Genomic DNA, 22172 nt, shown 5'->3' on the forward strand with positions numbered 1-22172 from the left:
TTTTATCACGTAAACTTTAGTTAGTTCCATAAATTTAACAGGAGAAAAGATTAGAAGATCAATTGAGATTGATTAATCAGATAAATTTTATATATACTTCAAAAAAATTATCGTTTTTTTAGATTAATGAAAATTCCAAATTTAATCCTTAATTCAAACCAGTAACTCATTTTTTGGTAAATTATGTGAATGGTCTTTTTTTGTTTTTGGTTTGATTGATTTTGGTCACTAAGGGTACATGGTTCTTAATGTTATCGGTTTATTTGATTTTAGTCTCTAACGTTATCGATCCGTTTAATTTTAATCACCCAACTATTAGCTCTCTTTTGATTTTTGTCATTCAATTATGACAGTGTAGGGACTTAAATAAGACGGATTGATAAAGTTAGAGATTATTTATTCTTAATTTTTTAAGTAGTGACCAAAGTTAAACAGACACTAAACAAATAGGATTGTTTGCATATTTCACCCTTTTCTAAAAAAAAGGTTTTGTAACTAATTGCAACCATTACATTACAATAGTAATTGATACAATTAAAATTTCGACTAACAAACGTGCATTGTTGTAAATTGGAACAAAAGCCAAGCCTAATATGAAAAAAGATACACAATATATAATATTTATTGTTAATTTCAATTAGATAATTGATACAATTAATCAATCTCTTTCTAATCAAATTAAAGGATAATTAAAATTTTAAAAAAAAATCAACCAATCCCTGACAGAACCATCTTTGGTGGTTGATCAATCCCCACTCTTTATGGCACATCAAGGTTCAGAATTCACGCAGAATGCAACATATAATAAGAAATTGAAGTTAAATCTTATTATTATTATTAAGCTTGAAACCAATTGTTTGTTGTAAATTAGCAGAAAAGACAACTCACTGGAGATAAAATAATAGGACTTGCACATTATTTTGAAAACTATACATCTCTCAATCGGGATAAAAACTCTGCTTTACCATCATTCAGCTTCCGTTATTAGACCAACAAGGAGTGCAATTGTCGCAAGAAAGGCCTGCAAAAACCAACCAACATGGTTTGTTGAGTTCGGATTTTAATATCAGATGTGGATATATGTCCCATAAGAGTAATATATGTCTGATACGAGTAAGTTAATTTTTTCTGCGGATTTCAAGGGTCCTTGTAGGTCTGTACCTCGTAGGACACGAATACTTTAAGGAAAATGAAGAGTCGAAAAACATCGATAACCGATTGAAAGCAGGGTGGCTTCCATAAAACAGGAAAATAAACAAAGATACCGGTATATAAAGATACTTACGCCGATTGAGCAAGCGATATATCCGGGTTTCTCTCGGTAGTCTATCCTTGAAAAGGCTAAAATAACGACTCCGGCATACCAGGGAACGGCCCCAAGGAAGAAACCAATGACAAACCTTCAAAGCAGCATACTTTTCTTATTAAATAAGAAAGATTTTTATTCATAAAAGATGTAAATGGGAGCTACGAATACCGAAGATCATGACCAATATAACAATAAACATCATGCAAACTTGTAGAAGCAACCTGTACTTATCAACTGTCATGGAAATGGGAGCTTAAATTGAGATGAACATTTCACAAGTGTATTACATGAGGCTGCTAAGCAGATTGGCACTAAATTCCAGTCATTTCAAGTATGAATGCCAATGTGGTATAGTTTATCTTTGTATTGGCAAACATCCAGCTCAACAATCTGATTATGATATAATTATCCTACTAATAAGTTTCTTCCTAGCCTCCAAAATCCAGTGCTATAAAGTAAAACCAAAACTAACTAACCTCACAGATTCCTAATAAAAAATCATTCCAAACAAAGAAAACGTCGTAAACTTACAAGAACCATCCGACGCCAAGGCCACAGCACGGTAGCTCATCTCTTACAGGTCTTCCATCAGCAACAGTATACCCTGACAGCAAAGATATCATGGAGGTATCCACAGGTAAAATAAGAAGTTTTTTACAACAAAATACAGGCTTTGTTGAATCAGAAGAACAATCATTTTAGATAATGTAAAATTGTTGTCAACACAATTATATACAAGAAACCAAACTTGAATCACACAATGGGGAAATCTTATACAGATTCTAGTTGTACATATCCATGAAGCAAATCATTCTAGCTCTTCCCACGAATTTTAGCAACCTAAGCTTTTCATTGCATAGGACAGTCGATAGAACCAAGTTTTCAATGATCAGAAATTAATTGTTGTTTATAAATATATTATAATAGCAAAAGCTTTAAATCATCCTACCCCTATTCAGGTCACCCTTAAAACAAAAACTCCATTCATCAGAGAACCAAATCGGAATAATATTGCTAATGTATCCATGCACTTATTTCTCTTCTTCTTCTATAGAATTCCTAATATTTAAGCACATTTTCATCTAAAACTTGGATCGTTCATCTTAAAGAACATCAGTATCCTTCCTTCCAACAAAAACCCAAATCTCAACATTCTTCATTGAGATTAAATAATCATAAAGAAAGTTTTTTTTTTCAAAAAAGAAAAAAAAAATTGTAGAATACCCGGCGCGGTCTGATAGCCTTGGTGCTGATATTGAGGAGTAGAGAAAGAGGGAGGTGGAGAAGGCTGAGGCAACCCCATTGACCCACGTTGCTGCTGCGGCTGGTGCGGCCGTGGAGGACGTGGAGGAGGGTAGTTAGCGACTCCTTGGAATGTTCCATATTGGTTTTGCTGCTGCTGATCTCCACTTGAACCTCTGTTTCTCCCTTCATCATTCATTTCTATTTATCTGATTATTTTTTTCTTTGGGAAAGTTTAGATTGGGAAATGGGATCTGGTTATGGTGAATGGCGATCAATCGATCAACCAGAGAGGGAAAAAAATTGGTCTTTGAGCGTTAGGATCGGGTTTAGTAAGCAGCCTGGTGCCTATCCTAATTCCTAGCACATTGACATGTTTAACATTTTAATACATGGTAATTAAGGATGAGATTATCTTTGTTGGTAAGACCAAGTTATTCGATTCAGTTCATTCGGTTCAATTTAAAAATAATATTTATTCGGTTCGATTTGAATTTAGACATCTTAATAATTATCATGAGTATCGCGAGTATTTTACTCAAACTTAGCTCAACTCGATTATACCTTATTTATAATTTTTTATAATTCAAATTTATAAATTTTTAAGGATTTTTTTCAATTAATAATAATCCTACCAATATCCCTATCAGGTTTACAATTAAGAAGACGAGTTTAAATGCAGTAGGAATGATGACAATATTGCATGCTCACAACATTATATAATGTTTATACATGGGATTCTCTGCAATCAAATAGGCATGTCTAGCCATTTATTTAGCATATCCACTGATATCAGTATCCAGAATCATTCTCCAAATAAAATCTGTGCACCTATGGATGTTCCAGCAAAGCCTTAGTTGGCTTTAGGTTCCAAATCTTGCAACCCACAGACCATATTTGCTGGCACTGCAACATCAATCATCTTAGGGTATGCCAAGTTAAGATCTGTTGCACCAACAGGAAAACAGAGACATTAGAATCGGTGATCCGAAACCGCCTACAGACTGGATTGATTGAGCATCGACTTACTTTGCATGATGCTTCTGAAAGTTTCCTGCAAAAGGGTATTCAACAAATAACATCATCAAATTCATAAAAACGAACAAGAAAAGGGACGATGGATTGTGCTAGAAAGAATACCTTATCCTTCGTCAAGCGCGGATTATATAGCATCTCCTCTCCCACGGTGGTTACCTATAATCAACGAGTTTCATATAATCAATAATCATTTATATATGTCTATGAAATGAGAAGAATTAAGTTATAATCTTACCGTGAATCCTTTGTAGTCATGGGCTGGATATAGCAATGACTCATTGGGCAATGTGAAAATCTGGGACCATGAAACAAATATGTCGATATTTTATATTCGGATTTCGACGATTCCATGAAAATTTTGAGAACTCAAGGGAAAGGTCCATAAGAAATCCCATGTCCTTACCTGTGAATGCACCGACTTGTAGAGTTGCTCTGAACTTCCACCCTGCAGAAAGAGTTAATTTGTACCAGTCAATGCCTACTGAACCTTGGAACAATGATTCCATTACCGAGTAGTTACCATGAAGCTTGCGAACGATAAAAATCGCCACTACCATGTATGTGCAGCCACACTAACAAGGCAAGCATGGATATGTAGAAGACTAGACAAATGGATAACCGGGAGCAGGATCCCTATTGGATGTCTATACATCAGTCCTACTGCATCTAGGCACGATAACATCTTCGAGACATTATACCTGAAAATCTGTCCTCCCACACCCCCTTATCAACAGGGCATCTCCTGTGAAAGCCATCCTTGGGTGAGGTTGATCAGGTCCATCTCCCGTGACATAGGTAACACAACCCGCGGTATGACCGGGAGTAGCACGAACCTGCAATTATTGATGTCATTAAGTAAACATACAAGCTGCACTTACTATACAAATGATTCAAGCTCATAAAAAATCATGATTCTCTTGCTAACGGATTATCTGATTCAGTTGGCTCATATGTTTCCCAATCTATAAGAGTTACGCATATGATGTTTATAACAGATCAGACCATCCTAAGTAAGTCGGGTGAACAAATATTTCAACTTAGTCGAGTTTAGCGGTACCATTTTAAAGAAAAGAATTCATAACATACCAGCAATATGCAAACCACCCAAACATCAAAGCTATATTCTCCAGGACTATTCAAAAAACCTATACAATATAACTGACAGAACAAGCATGTTTGAACACACAGGCCTACCTCAAGAAATAGATTGCCAAAAGAGATTTTATCACCAGGCTCAACAAAAACATCAGCCTTGGAACCACTCGCTTTTGAAATAACAGATTTGACACCAGGCACCTTGCCCTAAAAGAATCAAACAAATAGCAAAAAAAAAAAAAATCCAGAATATTTAGAATCTGAAATAGGAAACAATCTGAGCAACAATAATGGAATAACTGATAATAGAATTTATTTCTCTAGTAGTGAGACGGGAAACCTTGATGAGGCCAGTTCCAGTGATATGATCAGCATGAACATGAGTGTTCATGGCATATATAAGCTTCAGCCCCAATTCTCTAACCAAACTTAAATCTCTATCAACAGTCTTGTCTACAGGGTCAATCAACTGCATAGCATATCATCACATCAAATACTAATAAAAACCCAGAGTTTATTTTCTGGGAAAAACACTTACAAGTGCTGGTTTATCAGGGTGAGAGAAATCAGCAAGGAGGTAAGTGTAAGTAGAGGAATCTTTCTCGAACAGCTGACGAAACAAAAGCCTTGCAGATGATTGAGATAAAGTTGTAAAAGACCCCATTTGTGATCGTACTGCAAAACTGATGGTTTTCTTAGGAGAGAAACTGAAACAAGATGGAGGAGAAGAATGATTAATAATAAAAGGAGAGAATCGAATAGTTGATGATCTTATGAAACCAAAGTTCAGCATTGTCAATTCCGGTTTATGAGGGTGATGGGTTTCTTTTAAAATAAAAAATGAGATTGGGAAACGATTAGATCAAAGTGTAATCAAATGCTTTATCAGTTGGACATCTTCAAGTGTTTTTTAATGTTATATTCAAGTGGTTGTCTGCATTGGAAAGCAAAGCAAGGATTTTTATACTGTTATCCTCCATTCGTTAAACTTCATTTTCACAATTTTGCTCTTTTGCTGTTTGCTGGAGAAACGGTGGACTCATTAAAATAATATTTTATATTGCATATTAGGCCAAGTCTAGAAATTTTGATAAATTATCAGTCATATGTATCCAACTAAGAAAACAAGGTGCTCAAAGGTTCAAGGCAAATGGCTCTTAGTGTTGCTCATCATGTACAAACTGTTTTCATTTTGATAGTTTACACTGATTTGTATAACAGAAATGTGAAATCAAACATGGAGATTTACAAGGAAAAGATCTATATGTATTCATATCCTAAAACTCTATAGTGCTGTACCATGGCACTGTTCTTCAAAACTTGGCAAGTCTTTACCTTGGATGAAATAGTAGCTGGGAATAGAACATACCAATGTATTCATATTCCTCAGTGGAACCTAAACTTTAGTATCAGTTTGAGGATTGTCTTCCTACTTTTTTCTCACATTCCAAGTTCCCCTCAGAAGGATTCGGTTTTTGGGGTGGCTCATCTCTTCCATTACCGGGCTTAACAGGACTGTTGACTTTATCGTCATCTACTCTATTATGGCCTTCAACACTCGATTGTTCCACTTGTCCCTCGGCATTTGTTTCAGGGTTCAACTGGTTGTTTGAATCTGCTAGAATGACATGCTCCTGAGCATCTTTTGCATCGTCGTTGCTTCTGGAGTTGGATATGCGATTGGAAAGAACCGGCATTCTCTTGACTCCGGGGGATGACGAAGAATCATCATCGACATTGGAGTCGGATTCTATTGGGAACTCTTGTTCTTCCACAGCTGATAGATTGCGACATTTTTTCGACCCTTTACGAGAAAGAACATGTTTTATGCTACGAGCAGAATTCCCAGCATGTTTTAGAATACTCTTCGCCATATCTTTCATTTTTCTAGGGCTTTCTGCACTGCTTCCCCCGGGACTTGAGCTTCCATCATTTGAGTCCTTATCAGCTGAGAGATTGTCGTCAACTACAAACTTCACCAAAACATCCTTGTCATTAACTGCTCTGAGGTTTTCATGGGAAGAAGGAACCACCTCTCCAAGGTTGCCTGAGTAACCCTCACTTTTGGGACTCCTCTGAAATACAGAACCAATCTTTCGTAAACCCTTCTTAACCATGTTGACTCGATTTTTCGAATTAGGATTTTCTTCGGAACTGCTGTCATCACTTTTAATGGATCCAGATGCTGCTGAAATGGTGCTGCCAAAAGAACTGTTAGGCACTCTATGAATCTGTGTCTCAAGGCTTCTACCCTTCCCTTTCCTAGGTTCCCAAGTTTGTGACACTTCACTTCCAGGGTGATGAACCCATATCCCAGTTTCTTCTTGTCCTTCAACATCTATCGGTTCTAAATGGTCCAGCAGGGTTGGAGACTTAAGCGAAGACGTAGGTGAGAATGAACGGTTATCAGCATCTTTAGTTGCAAAGGCGACTTGTATATCTTCCTTGTTTAATGTTTCAGCGTGAACTGCGTCATCACTTCCAGGTGTAACCTGTCCACAGATTCAGTCTTAGTTTCTCTGCAGATTTTAGCTCATACTTATCCACCAGCGGACTATATAATAGGTTACCTTAGCATTATCTTCAACCACGGTTATTGCAAGATGCAGTCTTCCCATTATAATATTTCGAAGAGGCAACCACATGTCATGTCTCTGGCCACCCCTAAGTTCGGTAACATTTACCGAGCAATTACTGTAAACACAGAAAAACCAGTATGCCATTAGACTGATAAACAAGTTATAAGGATAATGTGGATAATCCACATAAGTACGATTAAAATCACAAGTAACGATGAAACGCTAAAGGATAAAATCTCAAAAGCAACAACTTGCGCCATCAAATATCACGACCGCAAAAGCTAAACAGATGCTAGTTTGAAGATAAACTAATAGGTAACTATAAAGGGTTGTTAACATAGCTCACAAAACTGCAAGGACAGATGGACCTCAAAAAAATATAAAAGGAGTACAAAAAAGAAATTTCGCTCGACGATTTAAACATACTGCACAATATGGTTATTTTAGAGATTTAGAGACAAACCCGAGGGTGTCATCAAACAAATGGTCTTTGTCCCGAACTTCTATAACCATTACATTAGGTGTCTCCCAAGAGCATATAGGGATAATAAATTCCTCGTGCCATTTCGGAGACAAAGTTTTCTTGTGCGTCTTAGTCCTGAATCTATAAGGGCCAAGTGTCCCCTTCACATATGGATCAGCCAATCCTGGAAATTTATATTCAATCAACAATCATAAAATCAGATATTATATGATAGAAATATAAAGTAAAGTGATCTGAAACTAACCATTTAAATCTGAAGGTTTCATATCAGATGCTTCAATAACTTCAACCTTAGCATGAGCAATAGGTTGCTTCTCATCGACAGAAAACCAGTTTTCTGGGTATACATTGAACGATAAGGTGAATGAGAAAATTAGAAATGATAATAAAAATATTAACTCGTCAAAATAGTTAACCTGTATTAAGTAATGACCTCAGAATGAGCTATAAGTAAAATATAAGAACAATGAAACAACGCAAATTAATGACCAAATTACCTGAACTGGGAGAAGCAAACTTCTCGACATCAACCACCAGCATATTAGGCTGCAAAAGAAACAAATATTTAGAGCTAAAGTTCGATCGGGAGAGAAAATTGGTGATAACTTAAACCTGTAAGTACATCCTAAAATTGCGATATGAATTTGCAGAATATAATATAGAACATGGTAGGCAATGGAGTTAAGAAAAAAACTAACCTCAACAAGCGTCTGCTCAAATGCTGTTGAGAGAAGTTTATCCTAAAACGAGGATGCACAATACGATTAGGAGAAAGGAAGAGATGTTAAATAAGAAGTTGAAGATTTATCAAGGAAAAAGAGTTATTACAAGCCATCCAGCAATCCCTGGAAGTTCAGTAACATCAAGTCCATGAGGTAAGATAGGTTTCACAGTCATCTGGAAATATGGAGGCTCAGCAAAGCATACTCTCAGACGACCAAGGAAAGGCCACTTCCGGATAAATTTCACCCCAATCAAAACCTAAAAGATGGAGTAAATGCCAATTAATTATGCTAAGTCAATAGAAATTAAGTATTTGCATGGGTCTGGATATGTCACATGATGCACATTCCTCGGCAGTACTACTGTTTAGGAGAGACCACAAACTCTTTTCACATGCAACATAGCTAATACTATAGCAAAAATAACATTTTTTTCCGGTACCTTTCCTTCAACATGCATGCCTGTTACATGCAACTTTGCCGACATCCCGCCCAATCTTTTCCTGAGTTTCACAGCAAGAATTGCACTCATGTCATCAGCTGTGATAAAATTCATTCCCAGCTCCAGTACCTGCAATGAGAAAATGAAACTTCTATTACCTCCAAAATTGAAATGAGAAATAATTGCCTCTCTGATTATATGTCTGGGAAGAGTTGGGAGAACATGTACCAAGTGGTCATCATCGGAGCAGTCACGAAGAACTCTCATCTCCGTGAACAAAGGTGGATTTCTTCCCAAATATAAGTGCTGAACCGCAGCTTTTTCCTGCATGTACAGCAGTATCATAACGAAATATTCACAAAGTCGATAAGAATATAATCATCTGCTGGTCATTGGAAGTAACTTCACAAAAGCAAATGCAAGTATCGAGATTGTTATTCTTCAATTAGACTGCTAGACGTTTTTGTTCATGCCATAAGAATCACATGATTCAGAAATTGAAACCACAAATGAAGAGCAACTTGTTCATAATTCTTTCCCTAAATCGAACATTTTACTAAATCGCAATCTTTAGTCAACAAAATAGAATGTACCAAGAAAGCAAAATTCTTACAGCAGTCCAAGGTTTGTACTTGTCCAAGAACCAAGGTATGATAGGAAGCAGAATCTTCTGTGATGTAATCTGCTCTATACAAATAGGCCATATCTTTTCAACAGCATGGTTTAGCCACCGAACAGATTCGGAATCCGAAAGTACCTGGAGATAAATAAAAGGCCAACAAAGCATTAAAGGGACAAACTTTACAAGACCAAAAACATGAATCTAAAGCTTGAATCCACCTATGAATACATCACAAGGAGAATAAGACTTAAAGTTGGAAAGTTGATGCTTCTTCCTCTTTCAATAAAGGGGGGGGGGTGTTCATAAAGAGGCTGATTCTAAACATTTTCTCAACACCCAAAAGACTAAAATTGACCAAGAAAAGTAACCATTCCAGCCAACCAAAGAAAGAAAAACCTCCATTAAAGAAAAACAAAAGAATATCTGCTACAGTAGTCAGAATTACCCAGAAGGAAAAATACATCCAAAATGACTGATAAATAATATAATTACAATCAGAATAAATCAATATTTTCAAAAACTTAAAAAGTACAGCAAAAAGAACAAGGAAAAATGAAATTGAGAATCACCCTTCTCCTAAAATTTTGCCTTTTTTCCTCGAACTCCAATTTCTTCCTCAATCTCGTCACATAGCTTTCATGAACCTTTGATCAACAAAGAAATGAACATATAAATAAAAGGAATTTTTGTAACAAAAAAAAAGTACAAGCCAAGTTCCAAAATAATCAAAAGATTCATTTTTTCCCAGAAGTAGATATGAATTACCAAATAGAGGTAAATGAGAGACACAAAATAAGCAAGTGGATGGCAAAGATTGTAGTGAGAAAGCATCCAAAGCAGCAGCAAAACTAATCCAACGTGAAGCATTATTGAAATCTCCATTAAATCCATTTCAAAGAACAGAGAAAGAAAACCCCACTTCAACAAAAATCACAAATTTTCACTCTTTTTTCTTTCCATACCCCAAATCACTATCATTGATGAAATCAAAAACAAAGAACAGAACTTTCACGGAGAATTTATTTGGAAAAACAAAGAAAGAACAAAGGAATCTGAATCAAAGACTTGGATTTCAAAGGGTGTGTGTGCTTTGTCTGAAATGAATGCGTAATCCAAATGGAAAGACGGTTGTATTTACTCTAAGCTACTCCCATCTTATACAATGATCAGAGTTGATTTTTTTTTTCTTTTGAAGAAATGGACTTATTATAGTACGTAACTATTTACAGATTAAAAATGGTTACTTTGATTGGTTTCCTCTTCAGGGAAACACTATCGTATAGTTGAAGCAAACAAGTTTTGATTGGGAAATGCGAAAGTGTTCTTTCTGGATATTTTATTGGATAATTAGTTTGAGAGATCAACTCGGAAATTTTCTTATTTCATATGTTTTTAATTGGATTTTTTATAGCATTCAAAGTTATACTATTTTTTTTATTTTATATTCGATTAATTATAATTATAAGATGTATTTATTATTAATGATTAAAAAAAAATCGTATAAATATTATATTATAATCATAAATTTTATCTCGATATTTTTGTGTCGCTTTTAATTTTTTTTTTAAATTTTATTTAACCAACGACAACATCAATTTTTGTTCCATCGACGACGAGGGCATCAATCTTTTTTTCATGAGTTTTTCTTAGCTTAATTATATTAGAAATAATAATAAAATAGATTAGCAGAATTATTTACTTAATTGGTGAGATCATGTGTCTTTAGATCTTTGATTAGTAATAATTTCATGCTCTAAGCTTTAATTATGCCTAACATGAATACTTTCCTGTGAATTCAAATGGTATACTTTTATTTGGATAATTTTGATTTATAGTCAAATTTACTCAATTGATTAAACTAATATTACACGGATTTATATAACTAACGATAATTACTTCACTTTTGGTAAGATCTTTATCCACGTGGATTACCCTTGTATCTCCTTCGCCATGTTTTCTCGTCATTTGACTGGCAGCTTTGGTTATATGCCACGTTTCCATCACGTGCTTGCTACGCGTTCCGATGTTTTATATATATATATATATATATATATATATATATATATATATATGTTGGATAAGTTTCTTGTTTCCGGAATTATTAAAATGATTATTTTATCTAATGTTATGAGTTTTTTAAAATAAGATTAATACTTTAAAATATGAGTTTTTTAATCTAAAATGAAACATCAAGAGTTCAAATACTCTTAGAAAAAAGAACAAGGGACAAAGTGATTATTTTATTTAATGTTATGAGTTTTTATTTTTACTTAAAATAATACATTTTGGTCAACATATTTCAAAATATAGAATAGGGGTAAAATTATCATTTTAGTAAATGGTTGTCCCTTGTTCCCATATATAATGGGGTAAGGGGAGGTAAGATAGTAGGTTGTCTCCAACACCAGGTTGAGAACAACTTCCGTAGAAGACCTCCGAATTATGAAATACCCTCCGTAGACCATTTTAGTAAATATGGGGCAAAATAACTAACCTAGTATCCACGTGGTACCCACGTGGCGGATAATCAGGATATTTTGTGTCACTGATTTGTTGATATAGTACGATCAGTTGCATAGAATTCTAGCTCTCGGGGGACAAAAAAGTCGGTGAAACGGCGGTCGGCTCTTTTAATTATGTTGGAATTCTGATTGAATGCGCGATGATCACCTTTAAATGGACGGTTGGATTGAATTAGTGATGGCAATAGGGTGGATTTTTTGTCCGTCGATAAAATGAAATAAAACTTGACAATAATTCAATTTGAATTTAAATATAATTTACTATTTTTTAATATTAAACTTAAGGGTAAAGTATAGTAATGGTCACTAAACATTTCTAAAGCTTGCATTTAGGTCCCCCAACTTTTAAAACTTGCAATACAGTCCCCCAACATTTATTCCGTTTACAATATGGTCCCTCAACTTAAACCATTGTTAGAAAATTAGGGTAAATTATATAAACGGTCATTGAACTTTTCAGGCACTTGAATTTAAGTCTCCCAACTTTTAAAACAGTCCTCAATTTCATTTTAAACCCCAATTTCCAAAGTAATTCAATTTCATTCTAAACCCTAATTTCTAAAGTAATTCAATTTCATTCTAAACCCTAAATTTCAAAATAATTCAATTTAATTTTAAACCCCAAATTCTAAAATACTTCAATTTAAGGTTTAGAATGTAATTGAAATATTTTTTGAATTTAGGGTTTAGAATGGAATTAAGGTGTTTTGAAATTTTGAACATGAATTTACTATTTGAAAATATTTATTTCAATATAAATTTGAGGTTTGTTTAACTATCTATATCAATTTTGAATAACAATATGCACTGATTAAACATCCCGAATAGCAAAATGGAAGCACTATATTCGGTATTTCAACTTCCCATAAACTCTGCTCATTTCTTCAACTTTTGACTATATGAAATTCGGAACACTCATTTAGAGCATTATGATTTAAGTACCACTATGTTCTTGCATGCTATTTTTTTATCAGATTTGAGTACCTAACCCTTCAGTGCTTTACAGTGCGATCATTTATGATTCACCTGAATTTGCTCATACAGTGATCATTTATGATTTAGTAGAATCAATGGTTTAGAATGAAATTGAATTACTTTGGAAATTGAGGTTTATAATGAAATTGAGGACTGTTTTGCAAGTTTTAAAAGTTGAGAGACCTAAATTCAAGTGTTTGAAAAGTTCAATGACCGTTTATATAATTTACCCTAATTTTCTAACATTGGTTTAAGTTGGGGACCATATTACAAACGGAATAAATGTTGAGGGACTGTATTGCAAGTTTTAAAAGTTGGGGGACCTAAATGCAAGCTTCAAAAATGTTCAGTGACCATTACTATACTTTACCCTAAACTTAATTAATTATAGGATAAACTACATTAGATATCACTAAATTTTAAATATTGTATCGTTTATACCATTAAATTTTTTATTTTACCAATTATAGCACTTAATTTTGATTTTTATTTCAATTATATCATTGAACAATCATTAACAACATGTGGCTGACAGCAACATATGTGATTGTCATCGTAGATATCTCGCGAAAACGATGTCGTTTTGATATAACTATAAATGATTTAACGGTCCAGTGATATAATTAAAACGAAAATCAAAGTTCAATAGTATAAACGATACAACGTCTAAAATTCGATGATATCGGGTGTTGTTTACCCTTAAATTTAATATAAATTTAAAAAAATTGAATAAAATATTAATATATTCAAATAACATAAAATCAGAGTATATCCTAATCTATATAATAATTCTAATATATTATTAGACGCCAACTTTGTACATATATTTTTATCAATTATATTATAAATATCAAGATTAAATCGAATAAAATTTAAAATTATACAAATTTTTTTCAAAAGGTCTTATTAGATTCAATCCTAATTTTCTTTAAATATCGATATTATTTCTTCAGATTAAATTAGATTTCATCCTTAGATTAAATTCATTGAGAGATTGGTCCTATAATACATTTTTATAATTTTTTCTGATACTATAGTAAAGTCGTAATAATTTGACAAATTACGATAATTTGTTCAATTTTGTTCTCACATGCCACATGGGATGGCGGTCGCGTTGAGAAAGTTGACATTCTTGCATTTTTCTTTTGTCCAAGTGTTTATAGGGATCATGTGGAAACGTGCAAATCACTTCTTTCGCGTTTACTTTTTTATTCAAAATTTATAAATTAATTAAGTTTAAACGTTGTAATAAATCATGATTAGAATAATAATAAAAAATATATCATAGCTTCAGGTAGGATTCAGGCAGCTTCCCATGCTGTAAAGCTGCACGGTTACACTGGTCGTTAAGGTCCCGTGAAGTCGTTAAGGTCCCGTGAATAAACTGTTAAGAAATTCTATTAGAGATGGTTACTTTGCTCGGCTTACATTGGTTCTCAAGTATTTCAATTTGGTAGTTTTCTTGCCGGTGATCGGAAATGCACCGACAACGACGCATGATTATTGTTAATGGTTATTTCCTTTCCTTATAATAAGAGGAGAGTCATAATCAATGTCATAATCAATGAGAAAATTATTGTTAGTTGACGTGTGAACGAGGGAGAAAAAATGATCATAAAGAAAAGAAAGAAGGTCAATACGTTATGAGTAGTTTATCTCATTTTTCAGTCTTAATTGACGATATTTATAATGCTCTTTAATTCGTGTGTTGATCATAGAGCCATCATCATTATAAAAGAATTTACTGATCAAATTTCATATTTTGTTTTATCGAAAATAAATTTTGTGCAAGTCTCGTCTACATAACATAAGATATTAATTAATTTTGATATATTTAATTTGAAAAAATTATAATTCAAATCATTATTATTCCTTAATCATGCATAGGGATCATGTGCCTTCTATGCCGTGTTTGCTGATGAAATATAAAATATTCAAGAAAAGAGAGCTTCGGGCATACATTAAAAGAATGAAAAACTTTAAAACATTGATCAGATGGGATGCTTGTGTGTGACAAAAGTATTGGAAAAACTAGGATAGCATTGTGTTCCTTACCGTAGAGGATTCTTCACTCGTTTGCCGACGCCGCAGTTATATATTGTTTGAAAATTGACATTTTACCCTATTGCTGATTTTTTTATTTAAAAAAAAGACAATTTCGCATGAATAAGGGTTACGTAATACGTACTACCGACAAATAAACCAAATCAAACAGTACAAAACGAATTGAATGGAGAAAATGAAATAAATAAAAAATAAGACTTATTTTAAAAATATCTAAATTATATCTCCGATTAATTTTAAGTATTTTTATTAGTGTGTGTTTAATGTTTTAAAATTACTATTTAAAGTATTTGATTGTTGATGATCATTAAAAAAATCTATTATTCAATTAGTGTTTCACAATGTATTTTTTAAATTCTTTTAATTTTATTTAAACAACAAAAATCATTAGTTTACTAAAAAAAAACCCTCTAAAATCTTTAAATTACTCAAATCACTTAAATTCCTAATGTCACGATCGAATCAACTATCACGGGTAACTTCTTATCATCATACTCTCACTAGTCGATTGTCTCATTTACAATCACAAGTGGCAGATGTATTTGTATTTCAAAGTAGACACATGTCCATCTTAAAATACAATTTTTTTATATTAGATGTTCATTTTGTTGAGAGTGTTCACCCTAAAATTTTATTTGTATCTATGCCATACAAATTTTTTTTTTTATCAATACATATGTACCTCATCCTGAAAAATATTTATAGATCCGTCATTGACCTTCACACTTCATCGTATGAAACCACATGTCATTCCTAAATCCGGTAGTACAAAAATCGTGTAATATTGGTGGTTGTTATACATGCTAGGAACTGTCTAACAAATATAAGTAGGAAAACGATTAAAAGAAAAATATGGATACCACATTTATAAAAGCAAAAAATTCAACTACCAAACGTGTAATATTGGTAAATATAAGCATCAAATCAAATAAAAAAATCATACTAAACATAAAAGTGATAAACTCAGATATATAATAATATATGATTATATCAAATGATACCATTTTCAACATTCCTTTTAGGTAGTTGTTATACATGCCAGGAACATAGTGTTTGTAAATGTTGTTGGAGCACACCATCCCTGTTTTCCCCTCTTTTCAAGTAATTTTAAAACCTAACCCCACCAAGCTTGAGCCGCCAAAGAGCATGCCTAACCAGTAACCACTAATAAAATTGCCATGTAAAAAGTGGTATGATGCATGCAAATTATATCATATTGCATCCATATTTTTAATTCGAGATTGGAATACAAAAACCAGCTATTTGATAGGTTAGTTGCATACCTACCCTACATTAGTTATAGCTAATATTGTTGAAATGTAAATTGTATGCCTGTGAAAGAAAAGGGTCGACATATGTATCATGTAGATGTATCTGCTTGAACCTAAGACTTTAATGGAGAACAACTCTCTCTTTAACTACTGAGACCACTCAATGGGTGCTAAAAATTTTATTTCAATTTAATCAAGGTTTTGGATTCGAGATATTGAGAATAAGTATATTTAATATATAATTATACTATGTAAATAGTTTAAGATGATTGTAAAAAGTATATTTTTCTTTTAAATTTTATATAATATAAATTAATCCAAATTCATATAAATTTAAAGGGAACAAGAACATTAGAGTGCAATACTTCATAACTGAATGCAGATGTCATCCAGGCCCAAAACATTATATGAAAATGAATCCATATGAATTAATTGGACATGACATATTCAAATAATATCACAATTGTAAGGTCCAATAAATCTATCTCAGAAAACGATAACAATCTATACGAATTCAATTTCGATAATGATATCAACCGGACTGTCTTAGTCATCGAACAAGGCAAATTCTATGTCCAACACATCTCGCATTCCGATCACTCGATAGTCGATACGATTCGTCGATCCAAGCTTGACTACTCCAGATAATTGCTCCCTCCCTCTCGGTTCCTCTCTGTCCCTCACACGATGCTGACCGTCCTTCAACGAGCAAAGAATATAATTCACAAGATTGTTGACGTGGTAAAACAGGTTTGTTAATTTATCTATATGATGGAGACAAACTTGACCAAGTAATCGGAACCGAAAATTAAGAACCGTGAAGTTCTCTTCTTTCTATATATTATTGATGGAGCTATGGCCTGCAGATATTTATTTTTATTTTTTTGAAGGAAAGAAGACTTTCATTACTTAAATACTAACAGTCTCAGTCATCAGACATAACAACTTGGAGTGCAACCTGCCAACATGTTATTATTTTTATATCTATAATTTATCAATTTAAGACATTTTCACTTTGAACTTGGTGTAACTTACAAGTTGGAAATTTTCACTTTCACCCCACTAAAGCTTCTTATATATTTGGCTGGTTTTATCATGGAACGATTAGAAGCAAAACTCCTATGTTTAGGTCACCTCATGGCGGCTTATGCTTTATTTCTACTTTTATTCCCAGTTGTTTGCCTCGCATGGCATCGATACCAGAACTGCGGCTCTGTTTTCTGAGGAAATTTGAATATCAGTTATCCATTCCGACTGAAAACCCAACCTCACCAGTGTGGCTACTGTTCGCTAGAACTCGAGTGTGAGAACAATAGCCGCACCGCTTTGGTTTTGCCACAAGGGAAATTCAATGTTGAAGAAATCTTTTATGAAAATTATACTATTCTCGTGGTCGATGCCAGCCTGGACATGGATGATTGTAACTCCCTTCCTCTCAGTTCCATATATCCTACTCCATGTGGATATCCGTATACCATATATAATTATTCTTTAATTTCCCATTATTATCGTTCTCGTGAATACTATTCTAGTTATTATGATGATCATCGTCCTGAAGAGACAGAGGCTAGCATTATGTATGTTGTAAACTGCACGAAACCAATGGAATCGTCTCTCTATATCGACGCCTCTCATTGTACCGTTGATACCAATACCTCTACCCTTCCAACTACCTACTTCTACTTTTTAGATGAGGGAACCTTGAAATCTGATTTCAGTCAATTCTGCATCGTGGAAGCTAAGGTTCCAATCATGGTTTATAATATATCAGGCATGTCTACGTTCAGTATCTACAAGAAGCTATCAGAGGGTGTTTTTGTTATCATTGGAGTACCTCAACAGGGACTACTGCAGCAACAAAGTTTCGTTTCAAGATGTGTAAGTTTTTTTTAAAAAAAATTATCAAGTTTTTGCATTAAACCTGTTGTCAGTCTGCTTGTTTGGTACTCATTGCAGATTGGATAGAGTGAAACAAGTCTTGAGAAGATATCAGAATAGCTTCGAACATTTCATTTTCCATGGGCCTTATCGATTCCTTGATGCTAATACTGAGATGTATAAAGGTATGTTCTGCAGAGTTTATTTGCATTATTTTTACTGATACTTTGCCCTTCTGTTCTCTGATAATATTGAGATTTATACATGTCCTTTTGTCTTTGTATTTCAACAGCTGCTTATGATCACATTATTGAAGCAACAGGTATGCTTGTGGTTTATCTTATATGTTTCATTAACTTCACAAGTACTAATGTGCTGCAATTTGTTCTTCTTCATAGTTGGAGTTATCTTATTGAGGCCTTTTGTTGGGATACTTTGTTTGCTTGCACTTGTTATGTATAAATGGAGAAGGAGACATCTTTCTATGGATCATACGATCGAAGAGTTCCTTCAAAGACAAAACAATCTAGTGCCTATCAGGTATTCTTTCAAAGAAATCAGAAAAATGACATGGAGTTTTAAAGAAAAATTAGGTGAAGGGGGCTACGGCTCGGTGTTTAAAGGAAAGCTTCGTAGTGGACATCATGTGGCAGTGAAATTGCTGGGAAACAAAAAGGGTAACGGCCAAGATTTCATAAACGAAGTTGCTTCCATCGGGAGAATTCATCATGCTAATGTGGCAAAACTTATCGGATTCTGTGTGGAGGGATCAAAGCAAGCTCTTGTTTATGATTTCATGTCGAATGGATCTTTGGATAAACTCATATTCGCAGATGAAAATAAGAACACTTTGGGGTGGAAAAAGATGTTTGATATTGTGCTTGGAGTGGCTAGAGGAATCGACTACTTGCATCAGGGATGTGACATGCAAATTCTACATTTTGATATCAAGCCACACAATATTCTTCTAGATGAGAATTTTAATCCAAAAGTTTCGGATTTTGGTCTTGCTAAATTGTACTCAGTAAACGACAGCATCGTCTCGCTTACTGCAGCACGAGGAACAATAGGATATATTGCTCCTGAATTGGTTTACAAAAATCTTGGAGGCATCTCATATAAAGCTGATGTTTATAGTTTTGGAATGTTACTGATGGAAATGGTGGGGAGGAGAAAGAATGTGAATGCATTTGCAGACCAGACCAGTTAGATATATTTTCCATCATGGATCTATGACCGACTGGATCAAGGAGAGGACATGGAACTTGGAGATGTTTCCGATGATGAAAAAGTAATGGCGAGGAAGATGATCATAACAGCCTTTTGGTGTATACAATCGAAGCCTGTCGATCGGCCTTCGATGAATAAAGTGTTGAAGATGCTTGAAAGTGATGTTGAACTTCTTGAAATGCCTCCTAAGCTATTTTATCAACTTCCTCTTGAAACATCAATGGAGGCTAATGGCTGTGGGAGCTCTAATAATGAGTCAAGTACATCTTCACATGCTGTTACTATGTAGCTTTATATGTTGCCATATACATCTTCAGAAGAAGACTTTACTGTGAAAAAATTAAATTAGATTTATACATTTTCTAATGAAAAAAAAAAAATCAAATACAAATATTCTAGTTGTATATGGATGTATCATATGTCTCTTGCCACAGAGAAGCATGGCCATTTTCTAATGGAAATTCATAACAATTCAAAGCAAAGTCATTTCCAAATTGAACCAACTCAACCATTGATATCTCCTCAAAGTGATCCTCCACACACCAGTTCATGTCATCACTCGGCGACGACGGCACCGTTTCCATTTCAGCCCATTCGGAGCTGCCGTTGAGTTCAATGTCTCCTTCGGAACTGCATGAACCATGGTTTGCCATTCGAATCCCTGCTTCTAGAGATTCCATCAAGCTGTTTACCTGCTCCTCGTTGCAATACTCCTCGTACTGTGATTCCTCTAATAACGAGACTAGAAGATCAGCATCGATTTCGGGGACGTCGTCCATCACATTATTTCCGTCCATCAATCCTGGTTTCTCCTTCAGCAAGAGAGCCATATCTTCTCCTTTGTTTTTGGTGTAGAACGACAAAAACAAAAAACCCTAAGATAAGCTAGACTTGGAATGGTTCAATCAGCGGAAGCTATAACCCTTTTATAGGGCAGGTGATTGTTGTTACTTGTTGAGATCCCACCGGAATAAAAATAATAATTATTAAAAAATGAATGGTTGTCCAAGACAAAGATGGAACAAGACAACCAAAGAACATGGTGATATTATTTTAGAAATTGTGACAAATCAAAGTTGGCCTAATTAATTGCCACCACATGAATTTAAGTATATCTTAAGTGAAGGATTCCACTTCAGTTAGGAATAGAAAAGTCACCCACTTTGTCATGCAACAACAACTGCATTTGACATAATTCAATAAGCGTAAACCACAAATCTCATCTAAGTTTATTGTCACTCCTATTTTAGTTACTAAAGTTATTCTCAATTCACTCATCAAACTTTCGATTTACTTCTATTTTGATCACTTGAATAAAAGGGTGACATGACAACTACGTATGTTGATATAAACTACTTTTTATTGGCAAGGAATCATAGAATTATTTGTTATCCACGTTATTTTCTCTTTTTTCTTTCCTTTTTATTTTATCTTCTTCTTTCAAAGATAAAAGTTTTATAGTTTCATTCGCGTGTCACGTCGGCACTGCAATTATCATTCTTTGGTGTCTTCAACGACCACTCAAGATGTCAACGAACTCGTCTCATTGTCTCTTACCAATCTACAAGTTTATATTTTACCTAAATCACTTTAAAACTCAACCCTAAACTCATAAACCACTCTTATTGATAATAGCCACCATCCAATCAACGTGGAATCAAGATAGACACTTTGCTTCCTCCTTCACCTCCCCACTATTAGGATTTGGAAGAAAATGCTTCATCATTTATAAATCAAAGGGAATTTGAAAGTGTGAGTTTTTTTAACATAAAAATAAAGAAAGTTTTAGGACAATTTCATAAGTTTTAAAAGAAAATTGTTTAGTCATAATATCATTAAGTATTTAACGGTGGAGTTATGAAAATAAGAATAAAATCGAAACTTCAATGAGTAGACTGAAAATTTTCAAACTTTAACGATACATGAATGATAAGAAAGTTGAGTGATGAAACTTGTAATTTACTGCTTATATAAATGTTTGATGCAATATTTTAGAACACAAAGCACATGAAACATACAATCAACCCAATAATGACAGGAGAGGTGAATAGAGATTGCTGTATTATTTAAACATAAACGTATCTTAAAATATTGTAGCAGACATTGTACACCATAACCCACCATTGACAAGATTCATTGCCAAGTTCGTAGACCCTTGAACAGTGCATGAAAACAAGTGAGTTTTTGTCACATGGTCGTGTTGGGTGATGAGGAAGAAATGGATTCAACCAACACGTGTTGCCACCACAAATAAAAATGAAGTTGAACCACTCTTCTAGGTTCAGTGCCAATGACCCATGTGCTCTGATTCTTCCTTTACATGAAGGTTTCAGATAAGATAAGAAATCAATTCAGCTACTTCATTAGTTAAATTAATATTAATCTTAATCGATTTGGATTACGATCTAATGTAGGGTAAGTCACTAAATTTGGAGTGTCGTTTGATTTTATATTACTTAAATCATCACATTATTGATAATTGCTGTTTAGTTCAAGATTCATGTGTTGGTACAACTTTTATGTTGTAAGATGAAGATATACAAATCCAGAATGCATTTTATATACATTTTTAATATCGTTTTTCTTATTTTTATGTTATTAATTATCAATGACACATATATTTTTAAATCTAACTTCATTTATTAATTTAAAGATAAATACAGTCAGAGAAACTTCGTGATCAAATTTATCATAATCTA

The 22172-nt window shown here is 33.8% G+C and overlaps 4 protein-coding genes across 4 annotated transcripts; 1 reads left to right on the forward strand and 3 right to left on the reverse strand.

Moving 5' to 3' along the window:
- Nucleotides 1–958: 958 nt before the first annotated feature.
- Nucleotides 959–2994, reverse strand: LOC120160425 (60S ribosomal protein L18a-like protein). Its single transcript, XM_039170841.1, has 4 exons — nt 2534–2994; nt 1841–1913; nt 1286–1400; nt 959–1021 (listed from the first exon to the last, which is right to left on the reverse strand). The coding sequence occupies exons 1-4, from the start codon at nt 2748–2750 to the stop codon at nt 968–970; spliced, it is 459 nt and encodes a 152-aa protein (XP_039026772.1). The 5' UTR covers nt 2751–2994; the 3' UTR covers nt 959–967.
- Nucleotides 2995–3273: 279 nt separating this feature from the next.
- Nucleotides 3274–5468, reverse strand: LOC120160424 (persulfide dioxygenase ETHE1 homolog, mitochondrial-like). Its single transcript, XM_039170840.1, has 9 exons — nt 5223–5468; nt 5025–5153; nt 4784–4891; nt 4288–4422; nt 3993–4034; nt 3825–3884; nt 3692–3745; nt 3581–3605; nt 3274–3496 (listed from the first exon to the last, which is right to left on the reverse strand). Exons 1-9 carry the CDS (start codon nt 5346–5348, stop codon nt 3405–3407), a joined length of 771 nt encoding a protein of 256 aa, XP_039026771.1. The 5' UTR covers nt 5349–5468; the 3' UTR covers nt 3274–3404.
- A 546-nt stretch (nt 5469–6014) lies between these two features.
- Nucleotides 6015–10716, reverse strand: LOC120160420 (C2 domain-containing protein At1g53590-like). Its single transcript, XM_039170837.1, has 12 exons — nt 10299–10716; nt 10103–10177; nt 9525–9668; nt 9140–9235; nt 8912–9040; nt 8576–8728; nt 8446–8487; nt 8245–8293; nt 7992–8084; nt 7727–7910; nt 7255–7378; nt 6015–7176 (listed from the first exon to the last, which is right to left on the reverse strand). The coding sequence occupies exons 1-12, from the start codon at nt 10422–10424 to the stop codon at nt 6094–6096; spliced, it is 2298 nt and encodes a 765-aa protein (XP_039026768.1). The 5' UTR covers nt 10425–10716; the 3' UTR covers nt 6015–6093.
- A 7825-nt stretch (nt 10717–18541) lies between these two features.
- LOC120160315 (rust resistance kinase Lr10-like) lies at nt 18542–19951 on the forward strand. Its single transcript, XM_039170738.1, has 2 exons — nt 18542–18565; nt 18642–19951. The coding sequence occupies exon 2, from the start codon at nt 18698–18700 to the stop codon at nt 19451–19453; it is 756 nt and encodes a 251-aa protein (XP_039026669.1). The 5' UTR covers nt 18542–18565; nt 18642–18697; the 3' UTR covers nt 19454–19951.
- Nucleotides 19952–22172: the final 2221 nt, after the last annotated feature.

The sequence above is a fragment of the Hibiscus syriacus genome, unplaced genomic scaffold (assembly GCF_006381635.1).
Source record: "Hibiscus syriacus cultivar Baekdansim isolate YM2019G1 unplaced genomic scaffold, ASM638163v2 tig00111392_pilon, whole genome shotgun sequence".
NCBI classification, from domain to species: domain Eukaryota; kingdom Viridiplantae; phylum Streptophyta; class Magnoliopsida; order Malvales; family Malvaceae; genus Hibiscus; species Hibiscus syriacus.

Bases quoted from the DNA above. Each gene is read 5' to 3' on its own strand.
- LOC120160425 (XM_039170841.1), bottom strand. From the start codon at position 2,750: ATGAATGATGAAGGGAGAAACAGAGGTTCAAGTGGAGATCAGCAGCAG. The intron at 1,401-1,840 runs GTAAGTTTACGA...GCTGCTTTGAAG, and splicing joins CTTGGCGTCGGATGGTTCTT to GTTTGTCATTGGTTTCTTCC. The intron at 1,022-1,285 runs GTAAGTATCTTT...TGGTTTTTGCAG, and splicing joins ATATCGCTTGCTCAATCGGC to GCCTTTCTTGCGACAATTGC.
- LOC120160424 (XM_039170840.1), bottom strand. From the start codon at position 5,348: ATGGGGTCTTTTACAACTTTATCTCAATCATCTGCAAGGCTTTTGTTT. The intron at 4,035-4,287 runs GTATAATGTCTC...CTCTTTCTGCAG, and splicing joins GTGGGAGGACAGATTTTCAG to GGTGGAAGTTCAGAGCAACT. The intron at 3,746-3,824 runs GTAAGATTATAA...CGTTGATTATAG, and splicing joins ATGACTACAAAGGATTCACG to GTAACCACCGTGGGAGAGGA.
- LOC120160420 (XM_039170837.1), bottom strand. From the start codon at position 10,424: ATGGATTTAATGGAGATTTCAATAATGCTTCACGTTGGATTAGTTTTG. The intron at 10,178-10,298 runs GTAATTCATATC...TGTTGATCAAAG, and splicing joins CTCTCATTTACCTCTATTTG to GTTCATGAAAGCTATGTGAC. The intron at 9,669-10,102 runs GTGATTCTCAAT...ATTTATCTCCAG, and splicing joins GGCAAAATTTTAGGAGAAGG to GTACTTTCGGATTCCGAATC.
- LOC120160315 (XM_039170738.1), top strand. From the start codon at position 18,698: ATGTATAAATGGAGAAGGAGACATCTTTCTATGGATCATACGATCGAA.